Here is a 24,542-nt window from a genome sequence, read left to right as displayed (position 1 = left end):
GCATTTAATACCAGAATGGGACATTACGAATACCTGGTTATGCCGTTTGGATTATGTAACGCTCCAGCGGTATTCCAGGATTTTATTAACGATGTCCTAAGAGAGTACCTTCACATGTTCGTTCTAGTGTATTTGGACGACATTCTCATCTATTCCCCAGACCTAGAGACACATCACGAACATGTGAGAATTGTACTGAAAACCCTGTTACAGAACGGCCTTTACTGTAAACTGGAGAAATGCCAGTTTGACCAAACGGAGATACAATTCCTTGGATACGTTATATCTCCGTCTGGTTTCCAGATGGATCCTCGCAAACTGGAGGCAGTCTTACAGTGGCCATTACCCAAGGGCCTTAAAGCTACTCAACGCTTTATAGGTTTTGCGAATTACTACCGCAAATTCATAAGGGGATTTTCCTCCGTGATTTCCCCTATAACCAATTTAACAAAAAAAAGGAGCAAATTGTATATCTTGGCCCAAAGAAGCAAGAGAGGCATTTGAACGATTAAAATCTTTATTTTCCTCAGCACCTGTCCTGACCCATCCTGATCCATCCAAACCATTTATCCTAGAGGTGGATGCATCAGAGACAGGAGTTGGAGCCATTCTGTCTCAAAGAGAAAGTCCTGATACGCCTTTACATCCCTGTGGATTTTACTCTCGCAAACTCACACCTGCAGAGAGGAATTACGACATAGGGAATAGGGAACTTTTGGCCATTATACTTGCCCTTAAGGAATGGAGGCATCTCTTGGAAGGTTCCAAAGAGCCACTTTTGATTTTTACTGATCATAAGAATTTGGCTTATATTGGGGACGCTAAGAGACTGTCCTCTCGTCAGGCTAGGTGGTCATTGTTCCTCTCCCGATTCAATTTCGTAATTACGTACAGGCCTGGTACTAAAAACACCAAGGCAGATGCACTTTCTCGGCAGTTTGAGACAGATGAAGTTCCGGAACAGGTGATATATCCTATTGTACCTCCTGAATGCCTCATTGCCACTACAATTTCCGAAGTGTCTTCTCCACTCTTCTGTGCCATAATAGCAGATCAAACTCAGGCACCTGTGGGAAAACCTTCGGACAAACTGTATGTGTCACCTCAGTTTCGAAAGAAGGTACTAGATTTGTTCCATGACAACCTCACAGCGGGCCATCCTGGAGTCCATAAAACTCTCTCAGCCGTCTCCAGGAGATTTTGGTGGCCTGCTCTTAGAAACGATATTAAAGATTATGTTGGGGCATGTCAAATATGTGCCGTTTCTAAAGTTCCTCCTAGGTCACCTCCTGGACTGTTACAACCACTGCCCATACCTAGTGCTCCATGGACCCACTTGGCCATGGATTTCATTGTGGATCTACCCAGTTCAAACGGGTTTAATACAGTTCTTATGGTTATTGATAGATTCACGAAGATGGCACATTTCGTCCCACTTAAAAAATTACCATCTGCTCAAGATCTAGTTCAAATATTCCTGAGATAGATCTTTCGGTTGCACGGTGTACCCAAAAACATAGTATCTGACAGAGGTACCCAGTTTGTTTCTAGGTTTTGGCATCCTTTTGCAAACAATTGGGCGTCGAACTCTCCTTTTCGTCAGCATATCACCCTCAAACAAATGGAGCAGCAGAGCGGGCGAATCAGTCTTTAGAAGCCTATTTACGTTGCTTTATAAATGCCAATCAATCTAACTGGTATGAGCTCTTACCCATGGCTGAGTTCGCCAGAAACAACGCCACTCATGAATCTTCTAATCACAGTCCATTCTTTGTTAATCAGGGTTATCACCCCACTGTTTTACCTTCTGCATTCTCAGACACAGATATCCCCGCTTTGAACACCCGTTTAGAATCGATTCATGATACCTGGGATTCCGTCCATTCAGCTCTGCAAAAAGCCTCATTACGAGCAAAGGTCCAAGCTGACAGGAAACGGGGCGCTAATCCTGTCTATCTTCCAGGTGACAGGGTGTGGCTCTCCACTAGACATATCAAGCTTAAGGTCCCGTCCATGAAATTTGCCCCTCGGTACATTGGTCCCTTTCGAGTTACCCAACGTATTAATCCAGTGACCTATACTTTAGCACTACCGGCTCATATGAGAATAGCGAATACTTTCCATGTGTCTCTGCTCAAGCCCCTTACTTGCAATCGCTACACCAGGGTATCCACTCCTCCTCCGCCCTTGGTAGTGGGTGATCAAGAAGAATACGAAGTCCATAGTATCATGGACTCCAAATTATCCAGAGGTGTCTTGTCCTATCTCGTTGACTGGAAGGGTTATGGTCCCGAGGAACGTTGTTGGGTTCCTGCTGACCGGGTCCATGCGCCCCGTCTTATCCGGTCATTTCACAACCGCTTTCCTCTTAAGCCGGGTCCTTCCCGCCCGGTGCGCGGTCTTCGAGTGGGGGGTACTGTTGCGGTCACCGGCCCGCCGAGCCTCACGGTCGTGCCCGACCGGCACGACCGCTCCGACTACACGAGCTTACCTGCTCGTCGGCGAGCCGGGAACCGCGCACGTAGTTCTTCCGGGCATCGCGCCCAGATCCAAGATGGCGCCGACCGCGTGGTCGCGTCTATTGCTAGCCCCGCCCCCGAGAATTATACCAACGTGTGCGTGACGTCACGACGTCAACGCACACGCACATTTTGGGGTCAGAGGTCGCCCTCTGACCAATCATAGCCTAGAGAGGGGTATTTAAACCCCTAGCTTTCCCCATTACTTTGCCATGTCGTGGTTTCAGTTTCCTGGTTTCCTGAAAGTGCTAATTCTGTGTTTCTGATTTCCTGGTATCCTGATCCTTGGCGTTTCCCTGGTTATTCTGATCTCTGGTTTCCCTGACTTGGCTTGTTTAATCGGTATTGAGTATTTTCTGGCTTCCTTGACCTCGGCTTTCCCTTTGACCATTCTCTGTCTCTAGCGTATTAGTCCGGCCATTCTAAGGTCCGGTTTACGCTCTATTCTATTATTTTCCTTTTCTTTCTTATGTATATGTTTACATAGTTTCTGCGTGCTGGACCACATTACTAGTCGTGACATAAACACAGGTTACTGGCTATGGTAGGTGTAACGGATCGCCTGGCACCCCGACTTGGTACCTCCGTTAATGGATGCTCCTAGTGCTTCCTGAGGACTCCAAGCACTCTGGCAGACACCACAATCACCGAATCCGAGAAACCTTTTAAATTCTCCCAAGCATATGAATGCTGTAGACCATTGAATAGGAACCATACGAATAGGCTTACACTCCTAGCAGTCAACTGGAACAGCATGCAATCAATCCTTCCCCCAATAATGAGACGACACTTCACTTTGAGGGTAAAACAGGAACTCTGGACTGGCTCATCCAGCCTGGCTTTTATTTCCAACTCACACATACAGGCCACACCCAGGGGGAGGCATAAAAGAACCAATGACATAGATGTTACCTCCCACACATCCCCTCCCCTTAGTGTGACACATAATCCCATTATGCATACAGTTTAAAATATACTTTTACACAACTTTCCTAACTCTAAAACCATACATCACATTCACATAAAAATACATATCCACAATCAATCCATTCAGGGGAACAACATATTAAAAAATGGCATGGATCAGACCAGGGGTTCAAAAGTTAGTAAAGTATCTTTTAAAACCCCTAGCTTCCCAGCTCAGACTGTTTTTTACAGAGCCTTCTCTGTGCTGGAGAAGTAATCTAATTATCTCCAGCACAGAGACAGACTCCATTAACCACATGGTTACAGAAAGACATAAAACACTTTAAAATACAGAAAGTTACTTTTTAACCATAACACACAGACATTTCACATATCCCCAGATAGCTGGGATCTGAGCGCACAAAACTACCGAATAGCGCGCAGATCCTATTCACACAGTACAATTGCCATGGAGCTAAAGTCTTTCCCATAGTCTTTCATTATATGAATAGGCTCCATGGTATAGCTATCTGGGGTATCACATTCCCATAAAGTCTGGTCCATAGTCCAAAGGCAAGAGGCGGGCAAGCAGCCCCCTCCAAGGACACGTGGCGAGGTCGGTTTCGCCACAGTAGGGATAATGTATAATAAACACAGGTTACTGGCTATGGGGGGATAATGTATAATAAACACAGGTTATTGGCTATGGGGGAGATAATGTATAATAAGCACAGGTTACTGGCTATGGGGGGATAATGTATAATAAACACAGGTTACTGGCTATAGGGGGATAATGTATAATAAACACAGTCTACTGGCTATGGAGGATAATGTATAATAAACACAGGTTACTGGCTATGGGGGGAAATGTATAATATACACAGGTTACTGGCTATGGAGGATAATGTATAATAAACACAAACACAAAAATAAAACAAAATAAAAAATACAAAAAATAAAAATAAAAAATGAATGCAGCTTCAGAATTAATCTAAATTGTATGCTGTCCAGGAGGTGGGAGGGTCTGGGAGGGAGGGTCTGCTGCTGATTGGCTGGAATGTGTCTGCTGACTGTGAGGTACAGGGTCAAAGTTTACTCAATGATGACGAATAGGGGGCGGACCGAACATCGCATATGTTCACCATCCGTGGCGAACGCGAACATGCTATGTTCGCCAGGAACTATTCGCCAGCGAATCGTTCGGGACATCACTAATGATAACGTCTGAAAAGGGGGGGGGGAATGGCATAACAAACAATACTAAAAACAAGAGCTGTCTGATGCGTAACTCTTTGCCTGCTGGGTGTTTTATTTATACAATCCAGAATAACCTGCATCCGATGGAGGATAACACTTTGCTCCATAGGGGCTCTGGCGTGAGAATTTGCAAAATTGTGTAACTACAGCCGATTATTTCAAAGAAATTTCAGTGGTATTTCCCTATGTATAACATATTGCAATGCTTTTAGCAGATGTACCTAGTGGACTAGAGAAATGATTCATTATATATTCATACATATTTAGTGTAGGATGTATTGCTTCTTTAAATACCAGAGTTAAAATATCATAGATACTGATGTGTTTAACGTTATAAAAAAAACAAACAGAGGTACAGACAAAGTAAACGTTTAGGATAGCATTTTCTCTTGGACTCCTTTAAATGGTTATCCTTGAGTATTACTTCCATAAAACCAGGTTTAGCGCCATTAACTATTTGTGCTAGTTTACCTTTCAGCATACAGTATATCTCCTTTTTACAAGTGTTAGAACCTTTTTTATCTCTATGATTGGCAGTCTTGTGTGGCAAATAGATACATACACATATAGTCACCTGTTGTCTCCTACTTCTCACTACCAGGGCCGATAAGTGGCAGGGTATAAACACCTCTCTGATGAAATGGAGGTGTCCATCCTCGGTTTACAAAAATACATTTGTTTTAAATATTGCTGTCTGCTTCCACGTTCCTTCATAGAGAAGTGGGTATTCATCTGTGTAGGCAGGAGGTGAGATACTGGCTATTTAGTAACTGTCCGGTAGGTGCTCTGGTAGACGGTTAATGACAGTGTGTACATATCTATTTGACTTTTTCCACCTTCTCAATAAACTATAGATTTTCATCATAACAGAAATTTAAAGGGAGACTGTAGTCACAAGAAAAAGCTACAGCTTATTGTATTTGCTCTGGTGAGTAGAATCATTCCCTTCAGGCTTTTTGCAGTAAACAATGTATTTACGGAGAAAATGCAGTGTTTACATTACAGCCTAGTGATAACTCCACTGGCACTCCTTAGATGGCTACTAGAGATGCTTCCTGGGGCAGTGCTGCACACATTGCAGTACTGCCATTCAGTGTCTCCACCCTCTGCATGCAGACACTGAACTTTCCTCATAGAGATGTATTGATTTAATGCATCTCTATGAGGAGATACTGATTGGCCAGGACTGTGTTTGACTTGTGCTGGCTCTGCCCTGTTCTGCCTCCTTGACAGTCTCAGTCAATCCTATGGGGAAGCTTTGTGATTGGCTCACAGAATCACTTCTGATGATGTCAGCAGACAGCAGGCAGGTCAGAGGCAGCAGCTCCAGACTTGAATACAAGTAAGAGTTTACTATATTTAGGGAGGAATGGGGGTCCAGGAGAGCTAGATTGTGGTTTTAACACTATAGGGTCAGAAATACAGGTTTGTGTTCCTGACCCTATAGTGTTCCTTTACGATTTGCCAGCAAGGGAGTTCTAGCCAGGGGACTTACGACACTATGGTCACTTTAATGAGATGATGCAGTTACAATACTTTCCCTTTAAAGAGACACTAGTTATATGCCTTCGCAAAACAAAATTTGAATATGTTCAAAATACATTTTAAAGGTACACTAAAGAAACCCAGACCACTTGTGTTTTAGTTGGCATGCCTGTCCCACCCCCTGCCTTACACCCCCTGTTTTAACCCTGCAGCTGAGAACAGTAATGGTTTTATTGCAGGGTTTACAGGTGTAGAGCGGTTACCTAAACACCAGGGAACTATATCATTAGGAATACACATTATTAATGCTATAGTGTTTCTTTAAGACCTTTCTTTTCTAAAGACCTTTCCAGAATATTTATAGGTGAGCAGTATATTTAAAGGGACAATATAGTCACCAGAGCAACTACAGCTTAATTGTTCTGGTGAGTATAATGGCTCCTTTCAGGCATTTTCATGTAAACACTGCCTTTTCAGAGACAAGGCAGTGTTTGCATTTCCCCTAGGGACACCTCCAAGTGACCACTCCTCAGATAGCCACTGAAGGTGCTTCTTGGCTCAGGGCTGCACAGTAGGCAGCCTTGCCATTCAGCGTCCCCACGCTTAGCATGGAGAAGCTGAATTTTCCTCATAGAGATGCATTGATTCAATGCATCTCTATGAGGAGGTCCTGATTGGCCAAAACAGTATTTGGCCCCGCCCCGTGCCGATTTTAGCCAATCCAATGATTTTCCTATGGGAAAGCATTGGATTGGCTAAAAATCTGCCATTTTGATCATGTCACAAAGGGGGCGGAGCCAGCGCGGGTGGACCCCCGCAGTGCTGGAAATAAAGTGAGTTTTAAACTTTTATATGAGGGCTAAGGGGGGGCAAGCCACCTAAATGGTGAGTTAAACACTATAGGGTCAGGAATACGTTTGTATTCCTGACCCTATAGTGATCCTTTAACTAACCCAATGCCCTTTTCCAGTTATTTATTTCCAGATTTTATAGCACCCTGGTATTCTTATGGGTAATTAAGTGCATAGCTTGAAGTCATCACCTTGTTAGGTAAAACTCAGGCAAGATAGATGACAGGCTGGACAAGACTAGAGTGTGGTGCAAGGTGTTTGGAATGGCACCTTCCTGCACGGTGAGACTGAATGAAGGCATATGAGACAACGCTAACACCAGTTCATCAATGTTACAAAGCTACAACTGTTGTTATATAAAAAAAATAATCAGATTTTTCTTGGAGGTATATTTGTTCAAATGATAAATTGTTTTAATTTTGTACTCACTTTGCCAAGCTTGATCAATGATATCTCTTCAAGCCCTGAAATATTATTGTATGCTTTGCAGGTTATATTATTTTTGCCTTCATCACCAATCCAAAAATGTTTTTCCTTTTTTTCAATAAAATACACAAGTTATTATCTTTGTTCTCTAAACCTTGCTCAAATATCTAACCAGCAAATGCTTTAACGGGATCTATCATCAACACTCTGCAAAGCTGTACAGCGCAGTGAAACTTTAAAAAAAAAACTTTTAGAATAGATTAAATGTCCTTTCATTTAATTTGGTGAAGCACACATGTTGCTGGGGGAAATGGCCAAGTAGCCCACTGGATGGCTATCACCTGGCTCTGAGTCGGCCGAAGCTACGGAATACCTGGGGTATCTCCATTTTATTTTGAAAGTACGCTGGACTTCTAAACTTTTAGAATACATATAAAGTTTACACTTATTATCCATGTGAGTTAGTTTTAAACAAAAAAAGTATACACCTTATACACAATGAACCAGTGGATAAACACAAGTGGGTATGTATACAATAAAAGAAATTACCCAAATATTATAAGGGAGTATGAAGATTCCTCAACATCTTCAGAAGAAACACAAATGTATAATAAAAAATCTCCCAGTATAATCTCATTGACCGTAGACAGGAGGATCAATAGAATTTTCTTTTTCCCAAGGATTCACTGCACCTGCGACGTCAAGGCAAACCTCTTAGGTGAGTCCTACACCAAGAATTCACCTTGCCGCTTTCAGCTTTAGGTAACAAATCTTTGATGGGACAGCTTACCTGGCGTGTTCACCTGCCACTGGTTTACGTGACGGACTATAAACCAGTTTTCAGGTATTCAAGTTCCTCCATCCACAGAGGTCAGACAGCAGCTGATTGACCTCTGTGGATGGAGGAACTTGAATACCTGAAAACTGGTTTATAGTCCGTCACGTAAACCAGTGGCAGGTGAACACGCCAGGTAAGCTGTCCCATCAAAGATTTGTTACCTAAAGCTGAAAGCGGCAAGGTGAATTCTTGGTGTAGGACTCACCTAAGAGGTTTGCCTTGACATCGCAGGTGCAGTGAATCCTTGGGAAAAAGAAAATTCTATTGATCCTCCTGTCTACGGTCAATGAGATTATACTGGGAGATTTTTTATTATACATTTGAGTTAGTTTTAAACCCTGAGTTTTCCAGACTTACTTTAGCTCACTGAAATTTGTGTTGACAGTAAAAACAGTGCTTTCTAGGGGAGCTCTGGCATGCACAGAACCTTCCAGAAAATATGTGTAGATTTGCGCTCACATCTAATGGTATTAGTATGTCAATGAATGTGAGCACTGTTAGTGTAATACCATTGTACAGAGTCATCCAACTATAATCCATGTGCTACTCAATGCAGGTGACATATAGAAAAAATTATTGGTGCAGACAGGATACAACAAAATTATGCAACATTTCCTACTTGGCCTTAGTCACACATCCTGTGTGCACCAGTAAGCTTTTTCAAGACCTATAGTGGCAATACGTGTGGGATGTCCTTCTATGTGGTGGACGAGTAATCTCTGAAGAAAAATATATAAATAATGAAAACACTAAATCATTAAATAATTAAAACATTAAATACCATCTCTGATACCCAAATTCCCATTCCTTACTTGTCCCACTTGTGGGACAGATGGGTCCTCTGTTCTTTCATTTAATTAGGTGAAGCACACATGTTGTTGCTGGGGGAAATGGCCAAGTAGCCCACCGGATGGCTATCACCTGGCTCTGAGTCGGCCGAAGTTACGTAATACCTGGGGTATCTCCATTTTATTTTGAAAGTACACTGGAGGTGCATTCAGGCGAGTCAATGAGACTTGTAAGGCACACTAATAATCATGCAGATTATGAGTCTGTGCACAGAGTTGGAACGCATGCTCAGGTAGCATTTGCATTCCACATTCTGAAGAGAAAATAGAGAAGTTTTTCATGTGCATCCTAAGCTTCTGGAACTCGTCAATCGGGAATGGAAAAGCCCTGAAAAAAGAGCTTTTATTTCTAAACCTTTTTTTAGCAAATTTTCAGGTTGCAAGAACTGCTTAAAGTAAATGTACAGATAGCCCAACTATCTAAGAAAACTACCATTCCTATTGGTGAAAGGGACTCGTCTCTATGATCACATGAACAAACAAGTTGAGCCATAAATCAGTAGAATATTTCAGGCTTTGGCTTTCCAAAGTAAAGCTTCTCTTGCCGGAGCTTCAGTGCAAGAGCTCAGAACATTTAGTTGCAATCTTTGGAAGATTGTCTGTTAGAGGGATCAGTCAAATAATTAGGTTTCTCAGAAACATCAGAATGACCAATGAATTGTTGTGTGACATGACCAAAAAAGTCTTGAAGCTGTCAGCCTGGAACATGGGTTTATCATCATTTGCCAGAAGGGTGATATGGCTTAGATCTTGGAAAGCAGATACAACCTCTAAGTCATCTTTGTGTCAGTTACCATTTAAAAGACACAAGTACCAGTAGTTGCTTCTATATTCCGGAAAAAAATTTCAGAGTTTTTGTATGAGCACTCAATAATTTGGAAGTTCAAGCTGGCACACGTGTTTCCCCCACCACACTGACACAACGTATTCTGCATAAATCATAACAGACAGGGCTACAGTTTTAGCCATCATCCAATACTGGCCAAACCAAAGTTGGTTCTCAGAGCCAAGACAGATGGCTCTACCATTTTGGAAACTTCCCCTCTCAGATCCAGTTTTGGAAAACAAAGAACTTATAAACCGAAGCACTCCTGATGTTCAGATTGATGGCTTGGATACTGCAAGGCTAATACTTAGGTCTACTACTAAATTTGAATAGAAAATCTACATTAAAAAATCTATTGAGAATCTGGAAGAAATTCCTCATATCGTGCAAAGAACAACATTACCTGAGTATTTCGTCTCCCATGCAAGTCATTCTGAGTTTTCTACAAGATGGTTTCTTCGCAGGTTAGTGTTCTTACCCTAAAAATCCAGGTATCAGCACTTATTCATTTCCTCATTGTCAATTTTCCCTCCAATGTCACTGGAGTGGATGGTCTCAATTAAGTTGTTATCTTTGAAAACTGCCTTCCTGGTGACAATTATGTCTGCTAGACACATAGGTGAACTACAAGCACTATCCTTTTCTGACAATTTTACTATCTTGCATCAGGATAAAGTAGTTCTTCATCCCAAATTATCTTTTTTTCTAACCATCTAAGGTTATGTATTCAATCAATAAATCAATCATTCTTCATACTTTATGCCAAACTACTTCTTCATCTAAGTAAGCCATGTTTAACCTGTTGGATGTGAAAACAGCTTTGAAATTTTACTCAAGCGATAATCAGCATTCAGATCCCCTGATCAACTCTTTGACATCCTTGGAAAAAGGGTAAAGAAACTTCAAAACCCTACAATTGCAAGATGGTTAACAAATACCATTAGAAATGGCCTATGAAGTCTTTGACATCCTTGAAAAAATGGGTAAAGAAGCTTCAAAACCCTACAATTGCAAGATGGTTAAAAAATACCATTAGAAATGGCCTATGAAGTCACCGGGCAACATCTACCTTCTTAAGTTAAGGCACATTCACTAGGGCAATGGCGACCTGTTTTCTATATAGCAACTTCTCCTTTCTATATAGCACCTGCATTGTGTAGCACTTGGTAGACATTTGCAATTCGTTTCGGTCTGAATGTAAATACGGACGAATTTCGGCAATTCGGACATTTGGATGCTTCCAAATGTAGTAATTGCCGAAGTGCTGAACCGAACCAAATTTCCGAATTTCAGAAGTGCCGAACCGAATTGCCGAAGTGCTTTGGATTTCTGAAACATGGCAATACAGGAGAGGGAGGGAAAATTAAGAGAAAGATGACAAGAATCTAACCCTTCCTCTACCCCTACCATTAACCCTAACCCTACAATTAACCCTACCCCTACCATTACCCCTACCCCTACCATTAACCCTACCTAAACCCTACCCCTACCATTAACCCTAACCCTAGCGCTACCCCTAACCCTACTGCTAACCTAACCCCAACCCTACCCCTAACTCTAGTAGGGGTAGGGTTAGGAGTAGGGCTAGGGGTAGGATTAGGGAATTGCTGAATTCCCGAAGTGCCGATGTCCCAAAATGCAGAATTGTCAAAGTCCCGAATTTCAGAAGTGCAGAACCGAACCAAAGTGCCAAAGTGCTGAATTGCCAAAGTCCTGAATTTCGGAAGTGCCGAACCGAAGTGCCGAAGTCCCGAAGGGTCAAACCGAAGTGCTGAAATCCTGAAGTGCCGAAGTCCCGAATTTCAGAAGTGCCAAACCGAACCAAATTTTTTGCCTATGCACATCCCTAGTACTTGGATTACACTTGGATTCTTTTTCACAGTGCTCCTACTTGGGTGCTGTCAGTCTGGGATTAGTGATCACTTTAAGTGCCACACCACCCTACCAACTGGTTGTACGGAGTCAAGAGGAGAGGCAATTGATTCAATTGATTCAGCTTTGTTGCAGGCAGTAGTCAAAGATTTGTATGACAATATTGCGATTAGTATAAATATTGAAATAAATAATTCCTACATTAGCTCAGCAAGTTCTACCATTCCAGGATCTATGAAATGTGATGTTCCAGAAAAATGTATTTGCTTGGCACTAGACATGCAAATATGCGTTGCACCTGTACATGAATTGATTCATCCAAATCAAAATAATTTTCATCAATTTCATCAATTTCTAAATCTTTTCGCGTCTACATGACACCCAACAAAACACATGGCATTTTTTTTCTTTTTGCTCCCTACTAAATTGATACTGATTATTATCATTACCTGTGCTTGATGGAGTTTCCCAGATCTCTGCGTGGAATCTGAGGGGACCAGCGAGGCACTGATAGTGTGTCTGAAAAAAACAAAACAGGGTAAGTCAGACTTCCATATAAATTACATCCTATCTTGTTTTATAACTGATTTTCCGACTATATTCATGGTTATTCACTAACTTGGGAATTGTTTTCAATTGACCAATTAGAAATACCTAATTTTAATTCCCAGATCTGCTAACTTTGCTTAAAATTTGCAATATTCTAGTCAATGTAATTAATTAAAGCACATAAACTACAACCTACATGAATTTACAGTTGTCATTGTAGGAAATTACTTTAAAGAGACACCGACTGGAAATTATGTTGTGCATTTTATAGATAATGCATAAAAAAAATAAAAAAAATATTAAAACAATAAAATAAAAAAATACATACTCATAATGTTTGTTAACCTGCTGCAAACTGCCCGCCAATCCCCACCCACCCTAAAAAAAAAAAAATAAGAGGTTTTACTAGGAGCTCTCATTCTGGTATATGGGGTCAGATCTTGTATCATAATGTCCGGACCTGATGAATGGGATTACAAAATAAGCAGATATATCAGCTATACCACAGCTGTTTTTGTTTTTATTTTTCCAAATCCCAGAAGGCAGGACCTCTTTGCATCACTATTTATGCTATAACCTTACATTATTATTATGTTTAGAGAGCCCTTTTAATGAGCTGAGTCTCAATGTGATTCTGGGATATTCATATTTCCTTTTCATCAATCAATATCTACATTTCAAGAGCAAAATTCCATCATTTTCAGCTCTTATAGCTACATGCAAAGGTGCTAGTTGAATTAACATTTTTAAACCTATTGTGCAAGTCAAATACGACTCAGGACTCGGGAGTAATGGAGAAAAGGTTGCTACAGCCCAAAAATCTTCCCCCACTGCAGCATGTTATTACCTCCCGTTTACTAAGTTTTACCAATGTCTCCATCTCCTTTGCTGTTCTTGATTTAATGTCATCCTTCACAAATGATTATTTTATAGTAGGACCCTACCTATCGGTATATTTAAGCTGACCCTATCTTTACCTTCAGTTGGTTAAATATTGTCAGGACTACAATCTGCCCAACATAGTCCCACGGTACACAGATACCACACAACTGAAGGTGATATATGGACTTAGTGTTAACAAAAACTAAAGTGATTAATTCTAATGATTTATAAAACTATCCAGGTAACTTCAAAACTAGCCCGCAAAGGAAATATTGCATGAAGTTAATACATTTGTATCAACATAAAGAAAAAACACTGACTTTTTTAAAACCATCTTTTGAAAGAAGGATGTAACTTAATTCTGTTTTATTTCAACTAAGCGTAATTCATCTTTAACTGATTCCAGCGCTTCCCATAATGCAGACTGGCTGTTAAATTATTCTTTTTGAAAGATGACTTGAAAAAAGATGAGGTCACACAGCTGTCCCAACACTTCTGAGTGGTGAAAAGAGGGTATATTACAAGTACATGTGTGTCCCCAGAGAATTATGGCAGCAAATTTCAATTTAGTTTTAGTCATAGTCTTTTGACTAAAAAGTTATTTTACTTTGAGTCGCATTTTAGTCATCTGAATTGCTTTACTTTTAGTCTTGTTTTAGTCGACTATATCTCTTGTAGATTTTAGTTGACACAACTAAAATCTAATGGGTTTAGCCTCTATCTGTCTCTTTGCCCCTTTGTGCCTATTTGTGTCCTCTCAGCCTCTCTAGGTGTCTGTCTCCCAAGCCTTGGTCTGTCTCTTTTGCGCCTTCCACAGCCCCTATGTGCAGTGTTAAATTTGTTGGCAAATTTCAATTTAGGTTTAGTCATAGTCTTTTGACTAAAAAATCCATTTTAGTTTTAGTCGTATTTTAGTCATCTGAATTATTTTAGTTTTAGTCTAGTTTTAGTCGACTAAATCTCAAAACTTTTAGTCAACTAAAATTGTTAGTCAACAAAATTAACACTGCACTGGTTGACGCTCTCAGCCAATCAGTAGTATAAACAAGGTACGTTCGTTTGTTTCTCATTCATTTTGTCTGAAAACAAATTGCAAATGAACAAATAGGTAACTGGATGAATTTCATTCAATGCAATTTTTTTATTCTTTCTTGGCATGCGATCACTGCAGCCAATGACAGTACAGCGTTTTATGAGCATCCTATCCTGTAATCACAAATACGGACCAATCATCCTGCAGGTGCTTTTTGATATTGATTGTTTATTAGTCAAGTAATGCTAGCTTTTTTGCAAAATTAGACCAATCTTGCATTTTAAAGGGATGGCTTTGAAAATCTTTATATAGGACTGCCTGTCAGTTTTTAATTTATTTACTTATTAATTACTTTATTCACTTATTAATTATGAACACTTGAACATAAAAAGAAATTTGTTCCAATAATATATTTTCAGATATTTATCATGCATATTTTAAAATAATTCTTATTTTATCTGGCTACAAGTATATGCATGCTTTTGCATAGAAACTCCTTACAATTTATATTTTGCTTTCATTTTGCATTAATCCTGTTTGACAAAAAGATTCATTAATTTCCATAAAGTTTAATGGTTGATTGAAGTTTGTTTAATAAATGAACATTTTAAGAGGTTTCAGATGATAAAAATATATATGTGAATGAGTTTTGGATAATTCAAAACGCATTTTTTTTCACAATTAATAATTGAACCAAAACAACAATTATTTCTGTGCAAATATCTATTGGTTAACTGCATATAGTAGTCATAGCTAGGAATGACTGCCTATACTCTAGAGCGGGTGTAGGCAACCTTTGACACTCCAGATGTTGTGGACTACGTCTCCATAATGCTCTTTCAGCCATAATGCTCCGGAACTCCAGATCTGGACTAAATCTCTCCTTTTGCTTTGCCAGCATTATGGCTGTAAGAGCATTATCGGAGACGTAGTCCACAACATCTGGAGTGTCAAAGGTTGCCTACACCTGTTCTAGACTCCTAACTAGCTGGAGGTGCTGCCAACAATCCGATAAAGCCCCAATCACTCTATACATCACAGAGGGTCCAGATCAACTTGCGATTACCAGAACCCGTAGCCATGCAAGAAGCCTGTGAGTTCAGCACAGTTGGCCAGAAACGGGTAACTGATGTATTCACAATATACTCCCCTATAGTAAATGTAAGCCTGACCTCCAGGCCACCATGCACCATGTGCCTACATCTTTTATTGTCAATTCTTTTCTATATGACAATCCCTTCTGCAGCACTATTATGAGTAGTAATAACAGCTACAATTCATACAGAGTTAACAAGAGTTAGACTGAATGGCCTGGGCCACTTGCAGTGAAACATAAATTAAATGGCTAGATGTCAGCTCGATAATGAGGTGCTGACTAGGAGATGACCATTCGTGCAGATTCAGGTCTGAAAATATTTAAACCTCTAAGTAGAAAGTCATGAAATGATTAGCAGAGAAAGCAGTAAAGACTTCAATATGGTGGTTTCTCAGAAAAAAACGTACCTCTTTCTCCAGCGGCGAGAGGAGGCCTCTCCTCCTCCTCTCAGCCTCCTCTCCGCCTCCACGGCTGAATGTGCATGGGCGGCAAGAGCCGCGCACGCTTTCAGCCTGTCCATAGGAAAGCATTGTCAATGCTTTCCTATGGATGCTGGAGTCTTCTCACTGTGAAAATCACAGTGAGAAGCGCGGAAGAGCCTCTAGCGGCTGTCAATGAGACAGCCACTAGAGGCTGGATTAACCCATAGGTAAACATAGCAGTTTATCTGAAACTGCTATGTTTACAGCAAAAAGGTTTAAACCTAGCTGGACCTGGCACCCAGACCATTTCATTAAGCTGAAGTGGTCTGGGTACCTATAGTGGTCCTTTAAATGTGTTAATTTGAATAAGACTTAGTGCACAACAGATGCTATTCTGGGAGAATGACTATTAACATTTTGTACTTTTTCTCCAGAATTAGCACAAACCTTGATAAATCTCTCCTAGTATATTTTAATGTAATGTTTTTCTAAACATTTTACTCCATATAAATGTGCTCACTTTGAAAGTACCTCAGACAAATGATGTAACTACATGACGTGGAACTGATTATATGTGATCATATTATGTGGCTGTATAGCATAAAAACATACTTGCTCTATTCTTGAGCATTCAAATTGGCAATTTAGGCACCATCACCACAGAAGCTCATTGCCATCACCCCTAATTGCTTGAAATAACGTTTCGGCAATTACAAATAAATGGTACTCACCTGGCACCTAAAGCCCGGCCACTCTGAATTCCTAATGAACAAGTAAACTCATATTAGCCTGTCCAACCTAAGTTATAGTTTTGTGCAAATGATCAATATTTGTGTGATGGACCAGTGCATGCTCTCCACTGATATAGAGCTATGTCTTGTTTCTTGGTCTATTGTATGTAGAGACTGGTGTTTTGGGCGTCTCTCAAGTCGAAGTCGGCGATCGCTTGAAGGGTGACCTGAGAGTACATCAGCTGTCCCTAGAAGTATATATGCTAGCTAGGTTTTACAAAGACGAGAGCCCAGGTAGCCAAATAAATAATACATCTAAGTCTTCTCCCCAGACTCCACATACAAGAACTAAAACCAAGTCACTCAGTAGGCTCAAAGATGGATACTTATTGTAGTCAAAATAGTGTAAATACATACAGGTATCTCGGTAGGTTAGAGGTTTTGCAGATAAGGTAATTTAGTTAGGGACCAATTACTGGAGTAAATTCAATTTTATCATTTGATAATCTTCAACACAAATTTTAGGTCCTAATGATCTGTTAATAGGGTTACAGAGAAGCCCAATCTCAATCATTTTTGACAGCACTTTTATCAATATTGGTTTAGTAAATACCTTACATTAAGCACTCAAGTTTAAACAATCACCATCTTTTAGAAGGAAAGGCAGTAACAATATAGTTGGACATTCTGCAATTTTAACAGCTAAAATAATTTGAAAAGTCACTAAAAATACTTTTCCAATAAGTAAACAATAAAAAGTGTTTAGCAGGAGCAGAATTTACTCCACAACCAACTTCCTTGACTTGAAGATGTGTTCAATTCACTAACCTTCACTAGCAATTCCTCTTTAATCATATTAACTAGTCATATTAACTAGTCAAATAAACAAATACACACAACAACTACAACCTAACAAAGCAAAACTGATTGCAACAAATACACATGTAAACAATACCTAAAACTAATATGCTTAAAATTAATATGCTTATTTGTCCATATGGAACACGATTGGTTTATGACACATCTAGAATCATCAATACACTGGGCTGTGAACAACGTATATCAGTTTTGCAATTTGATCTTCATAAATTGTTGCCTGTTTCTGGCTGAATATCAGAAAATGTAATGTATTGTTCTTTAACCCAATGTGTACCATGTTTGGACTAAGTACTTCCAGACATAACGACTCCCACACTACAGAGGGGCATCAAACCTGCAAGAAACGGAATTACATATTTACCTGTGACAACTAGAGTCTCAAAACATGGGGTCCATCTTTGACACTTTCATAGCACGGCTTACAGGATATCTAAATTAAATTACACTTTACCAATAATAGCAAGGAAAAGTAAGGTTTATGTTTTAATTCCCCGGTAATCATATTACAATATGTCAGCAAACTGCATATGCCTACATGACAAATACCTAAAGGTTGCTCTGTTTGCCAGACTCATTTTGACCCAAAGAAGTGGGATGGAGCCCAAATGTTTTCCAATGTAACTGCCACAATGAGCTGTACTAGTTATGGTGCTTACAGTGCCCTGTTAAGTTTACTCATGCACTTCTTTAGACAGAGCTTGGCCTGGTGTTTTAGTGGGAAAATACTCTCCAGTAGATGTACTGCATGCACCGTAATGTAAGGTACAATCTCCAGTTATGAAAAGAACAGTTAGAACTTGGAACCAAATCACTTGATAGGCTGCTAAATCAATTTGTAACTTGCATATCACTGAGGATTAATTATAGATTTCCCCTCTGAATCTTTCAGTGGGAAGCAGTTGGACAACGTTAATTGGCTGTGTTTTGATGTCTGCATGGGACTTTGTGCCTAAACTAATCATCTAGCAAGAGATTTAGGCATCAGAGAACAGAGAAAGAGATGCGGAAATCTTCACACTTAGAAGTTCTTCAAATATTCCTTGATTGATAGGCCAGAATTTGAATTCTAGTGGTTTTGATTCTAGAAGTGCCCTTGCTTGCCTCTATGTAAGTAGTCAAATCATCTTAGAATGGTTTTGACTTATTACGTGGGATCTTCCAGGCTTCTTTTCCTGTCTCCACTACAACATTCAGGGAGCCAAAAGCTCTCCGTCTCAGCTAAGCCCAGGAGTGACGTCAGAGAGCTGCGATCAATTGATCTTCTCACCGAATGAGCTATCCCTGCACTGCAGGGATTAGTTCAGAAGAGCTAATAAAAGCACAGGCTTCCGACTCTCCTGACTGCAGAGAAGAGATGGGTAGCTATTCCCAAGGGACCCCATTTAAGTTTTCTAAAACTTTAAAAGCATTACTTGAGGAATAGCGGTAGTGCAAGAGGGTAAATATTTTAAAAACAGAAATTACCCTGAATAACCAGGGAGTGCATGACACTCATAAGTATATTGTAACAGTAAAGGCAGACAATGTTGAGTTACTTTAGGATTACTTCGGAATGTTGTTCCTTTTGAAAAATAAACATTTGTGTGTTTTTTCTTAAACAGCAATGTTTTACATTGCATAGAGTACCTCCCTGGAAATCTTAAGGAAGGGAGGACATGACTGCTGACAGGGATAAGGGGTTGGGTCATAAGGGGATACATTGTGGCACATGGGGGACATTAAGATGGGGAAAAAGGGGAGGGTACTCACCAGTTCCCGGGCAGAGGTGTAGTGTTGCTAGAGAAGACGCCGGTGGACGCCCTAAGGATGCGCCCTTGGCTCGCCTGGTATCATAGGGGTTGCGATGCGCAGGCATTGTCCGATGGTTTTCAGGTAGGTTTCTGGATCCCCTTTGTTCCCTCTTCCTTGCCTCAGTTTGCGGACAATCTCAGCTCGGTTAAGGGCAAGGAAGAGATTTTGCAAGAAAAGTTGCAGGTTGAGGTGAAGGCGGGACGCATGGCTGGCCCATTTATTGCACCACCTTTTTCTAACTTACGTGTCTCCCCTCTGGGCCTAGTTCCCAAAAAGGAACCAGGTTCCTTTTGTTTGATCCAGCACCTGTCCTATCCGTCGGTTGAGTCGGTAAATGATGCCATTGGTAAGGACATTTGTCGCGTGCGATATGCATCATTTGATAGGGCTTTGGAGTTGGTTCGTCAAGGTGCTTTGTTGGCGAAATCCGACATAGCATCAGCTTTCCGTCTTTTGCCTGTTCACCCCTCCTGTTTTCACCTATTAGGCTGTTCTTTCCGGGGGGGTTTTACTACGACATGTGTTTACCCATGGGCTGTTCTATTTCTTGTTTTTATTTTGAAATGTTTTCGTGTTTTCTGGAATAGGTGACGAGACAGGAGGCGGGTTTGGAATCGGCTACTCAATACTTGGATGACTTTCTATTTGTGGGCCCACCGGGTTCGGGTGAGTGTGAGCGGCTTTTACAAACGTTTAGGGCAGTCATGGAATATTTCGGGGTCCCCGTCACGGAGGCTAAGACGGTGGGCCCTGTTCAGGTTCTGTCGTTTTTAGGGATAGAGATCAACTCTGTCGGTATGGTTTTCCGGCTGCCAGAAGAAAAGTTGTCGGTCCTCTTGCGACTGATTGACCTGGTTCGCGGGGCGAGGAAGGTTCAGCTGCGACAAATGCATGTGCTTCTGGAGCACTTAGCCTTCGCGTGCCAAGTTCTTCCCATGGGACGGGCGTTCTGCAGGCGCCTTTCTCTGTCCACGGTAGGGGTTCGGGAGCCCTTTCATTTTAGCCGTGTCACGCGGCGTCTGCGCGCGGACCTTTAGGTGTGGAGCTCCTTTTTGGAGCGCTAAAATGGTCGCTCCTGCTGGTTGCTGGAGACTGCGTCTAACTCAGAGTTGAACCTCTTCACAGACGCGTCCAGCTCCGTGGGGTTTGGGGCATACTTTCAGGGCAAATGGTGCGCAGAGGCATGGCCAGCACAATGGCTGGGTTTGGATGTGATGTGCAATCTGAAGTTTTTAGAGCTGTTTCCCATCCTGGTCCCCTTGGAGCTCTGTGGGGAGGCTCTTGGCAACAGGACAGTGGTTTTTCACACGGACAACATGAGTGTCGTCCATGTGATAAACCGTTCCACTGCCAGTTCCCCTCCGGTTCTTGCGCTGCTGCGCCGGTTGGTCCTTCTTTCCTTACAATTTAATATTTGGATTAAAGCATGTCATGTCCTGGGTGTTCATAATGTGGTAGCTGACTCTCTTTCTCGGTTTCAGTGGGACAATTTTCGGGAGTCGGCGCCAGCTGCGGAGGCAGTGGGTATCAGATGTCCGGTTTCCTTATGGGAGATCGATTTGGAGGATTGAGAAGCTTGGTGTCGGACTCCTTAGCTGACTCGTCCTGGAAGGCATATCAAGCCATCTGGCGGACATGGCTGTCCTCGTATTTGCAGGGCCTGGTGCTGGGGTCGGAGTCCGGGCGATTGGAGGCGACTCTGATAATGTTGGAGACGATGTTTGCGCAGGGTAAGTCCTGTTCTGCGGCCGAGAAGTCATTGACCGCTCTATCTTTTCTGTGTCGGTCTATGGGTTGGCAAGACGTTTCTCTGTGGTTTGGTATCCAGCGAGTTATCCGGGGTGGGAGACTTAGGAGGGCCCCAGACCGCCGCCACCCGGTGTCAGCTGACTTGCTGGGACGGATCCAGTCGGCTCTGGGGGCAGTTTGTTTCTCAGACTACGAAGCCTCATTATTTCGGGTTTCATTTTCATTTTGTTTTTTTGGAGCTTTTAGGGTGGGCGAGTTGGTTGCACGCAACCGTAGGGCGGTCGGGCCGCTGTTTCTGGCAGATATCCGGTAGTCCGAGGACTATGTAGATGTTTTTATCAGGCTTTCCAAGACGCACCAGGTAGGTAGTGGTTCATGGGTACGTATCGACGCCACGGGTGGCAGGTTTTGTCCAGTCCGTCTTTTCTTGGATTATTTGCAGATTAGGCCGGTGTGGTGTCTCTACTTTCTGGTTCATAGGGATGGGTCCCCCCTCACACGCTACCAGTTCTCAGCCAGGTTCCGTGCTGCTCTGGCTGAGTGCGGGGTGAATCCTCGCCAGTACTCGGCTCATTCTTTTCGGATAGGGGTGGCCACCCAGGCTAGTTTGTGGGGTTTCTCGGACGCAGCGATTCAGCGCTTGGGTAGATGGGGTTCACACCGCTACAGGTCCTATGTCAGACCTCATTTACTATGACGCATTTTCTCCGTAGGTCCTGAGCCCCGCTGCATTTGGATACTGGGACATTCATATGTGTATTGGGCAGCGCGGCGAGCTGAGGAGCGTCCCTATGCGAGAAATTTGGGTTTTCCCTACGAGATAGCCAGGGTATTAGGGGTATGTTATGGCAGCAGATGTATTCCGAATGCGTATCCCTTCGTAGGTACGTGTCGGGGCCAGTGACTCTAGTTATTCATGCAGGGGGAAATGACCTAGGGCGCAGCAGGTCAGTGGACCTCCTGCATGCAATTAGGCATGATCTGGCTCGGTGTATGGCTCTTTTCCCCGAGTTGACCCTTATTTGGTCGGACATAGTTTCCAGGCCGTGTTGGCATTCGCTGCCTCACGCAAAGGGCGTGGAGCGTAGTAGGCGCAAGCTAAATGTGGCCATTGGAAAATGTGTCCGCCGGATCGGCGGTTTTGTCATTAGGCACAAAAAAGGATGGGGTACACCTCTCCCTCATAGGGTTGGATATCCTAAATGCGGGTCTACAGTCTGGTATTGAGGAGGCGCTGGCTGCGGGGGGGCGCGGTTCCTCCCACGGGAGTAGGTAGGGAGGAACCGCGGTGGCGGTAGTCCTGGCCAGCGAAGAGGTTTGGAAGAAAGTGCCCAAGCGGCTTGGGGAGTCGCAGCCTGCTGAGAGCTGATGGCCGGGGCAGGCTGCTCCGGACTCGTGGGTCATTTGATAGAGCTGTCTGTTGGTAATCCACCAACAGCTGACAGGTTGTGGATGCTGGCGATAATCTATGATAATCTATTAATAAAGCTGTGGCCGTTGCCCTTACCCATACAAAAGGTGTTGTGTATTTATTGGGCAACGGGTGGTGGGGGTTTTGGTCCGGGGTCAGCAGTCATGGACCACAGCAGCACCCAGATCACTTAATTTTAAAGAAGTGGTCTGGGTTTAGTTAATAATTAGTAGTGTTAGTTTACACAACACTTCTGCACACTATATAATCCCACCCCTGTGACACCATCTTTGTGAAGAGTTTAGGAGCAGAGAGTGAGCAGAGAGTGAGCAGAGTGTGAGAAGAGTGTGAGAAGAGTGTGAGAGCAGAGAGAAAGCAATTTGTGTGTGAGCAAGCAAGTGAGTATGTGTGTGTGTGAGTGAGAGAGAGAGAGAGCAAAGTGAGAGCAAGTGATGGCTGGTACACAAAATTAATCACTGCAGTAAAGTCACAGTGCAGCAGAGAGACACCCTGGTAATCAGACTACATGGCTTGCACAGCCACACATTCTCTGCCCCTCCCCCCCCCTCCTCTTAAAAAAAAAGAAACAACATGCAGTAGAAAAAAAGGCAAAACTCTATTTCTCTCTCTCTCTCTCTCTCTCTCTCTCTCTCTCTCTCTCCCTGGAACACACACTTAAAAGCAATGTGACTCCCCAAGTTTGCAACAAGTAAAGTACAATAAATGTAATGTAATGAATCTATCTCAGTCTCTTGTGCTATCACAACTAGTCTGGTCACATGAATGCAAGCCAACACCCTGACAGACAGTTTGAAAGACATTCATAAGCATTTGAAAGTCAGAATGGCATGAAATTAGTACAAATGTACATTCAGAACGAAACAAATTGCACCTGTCTACTTTGCATTTTTCTACATCAAATTTCACCTGCCATTTAAGTGCCCAGTCCCCCAATCTATCCAAATCCCTCTGCAGCAAAGCTTACTTTCTAGTAGAATGTAATTAGGTTAGTTTGACATGACCTATGTATCACAAAACCACGCTGATTTTTGCTAATAACAATATTCTTCCCAATAAACTAGTAATGAATATTGTTCTTTAATAACTCTTCAAATACTTTCCCAGCCACACAAGTTAAGCTCACAGGACTATAATTTCCAAGAAAAGATTTGTAATATATTTAATATCAAAATATTTAATATTATTTTTTAAGTATCACCATGAAGGTAGAAAAATATGTGTCTCACTGGCCAAAACCATAAGTCCCTAAATAGCGAGGGATGAAATTTGACAGATATGGCTGGAAATGGTACGTTCGGGACAGATAGCAGCTGGGGCACTGAAAAAAAGCAGGCCTGTCAACTTCACAAACATGACTCTACAGTCTGGCTACATTTAAAAAAATAATTACATTACGGAACACCCGAGAGTCAAAGGATCTTATTCTGCTGCACATTCTTCATTGTATACAATGATACTGATCACAACAATTAATATTAATATTAATATTCTGGTTCTAAGATTTAATTGTATGGCATGTTGTATACTAGGTGTGTGTTTCAAGACGAGAAGGCTGTCTTGCCATACTTTTTGTTATTCTCATATTATAAATGCAGCAAAAAAGGAAGGGGATGACAGACCCATTATCAAGGGTGACAGCTAAGTAAGACCTCTCTGTGACAGGTGACACGTCCACATTTACTTTTCAAGCACTGGGACGTAAGAGCTGAATGACAGCATCAGCCATCAAACCATTCCTCTTGTTATGGTTATCAGCCCAGGGCAAAGAGGACAAGCATTATGCAAAAAAAATAAAATGTAGGTATAGGAAAACCTAGGGGATATGACACCGAGCTGCCTATCAGTGAAGTGACAATGACACGTTAGCAAATATGCAATTGATAACCTGTTTCAACCTGTTATTAACCACTGAAAATGATCCAAGCAGTGAAGCAAATAAATAATTAATGGGATTCAGCAAAAAAAATTTACTATTCAGAATACATTATGATCTCGGAAATCTATGACATAAGCAAATCACACAACGTCTAAGGATTCATGGATCTAGTCTTGATAAATGGTGCCTGAATTCAGAATGATTGACAAAAATGTAATAACATGGTGAAGGTTGGGTATAAAGGTGAGATTAGATAATGCAATTATAGTTCTTT

General features: G+C 41.8%; 1 protein-coding gene across 2 annotated transcripts in view; it reads right to left on the bottom strand.

Annotated features, from left to right (window-relative positions):
- Positions 1-24,542, bottom strand: part of KSR2 (kinase suppressor of ras 2) — a 462,507-nt gene that overhangs the window by 152,259 nt on the left and 285,706 nt on the right. For both annotated transcript variants that reach the window (XM_063454189.1, XM_063454190.1), the window contains one exon: positions 12,278-12,347. In XM_063454189.1, coding sequence (XP_063310259.1) covers positions 12,278-12,347 — 70 coding nt within the window. The remainder of the gene's footprint in view (positions 1-12,277; positions 12,348-24,542) is intronic.

This window comes from Pelobates fuscus, chromosome 5, assembly GCF_036172605.1.
Source record: "Pelobates fuscus isolate aPelFus1 chromosome 5, aPelFus1.pri, whole genome shotgun sequence".
Classification (NCBI taxonomy): Eukaryota; Metazoa; Chordata; class Amphibia; order Anura; family Pelobatidae; genus Pelobates; species Pelobates fuscus.
This window is presented reverse-complemented; position numbering and strand designations above follow the sequence as displayed.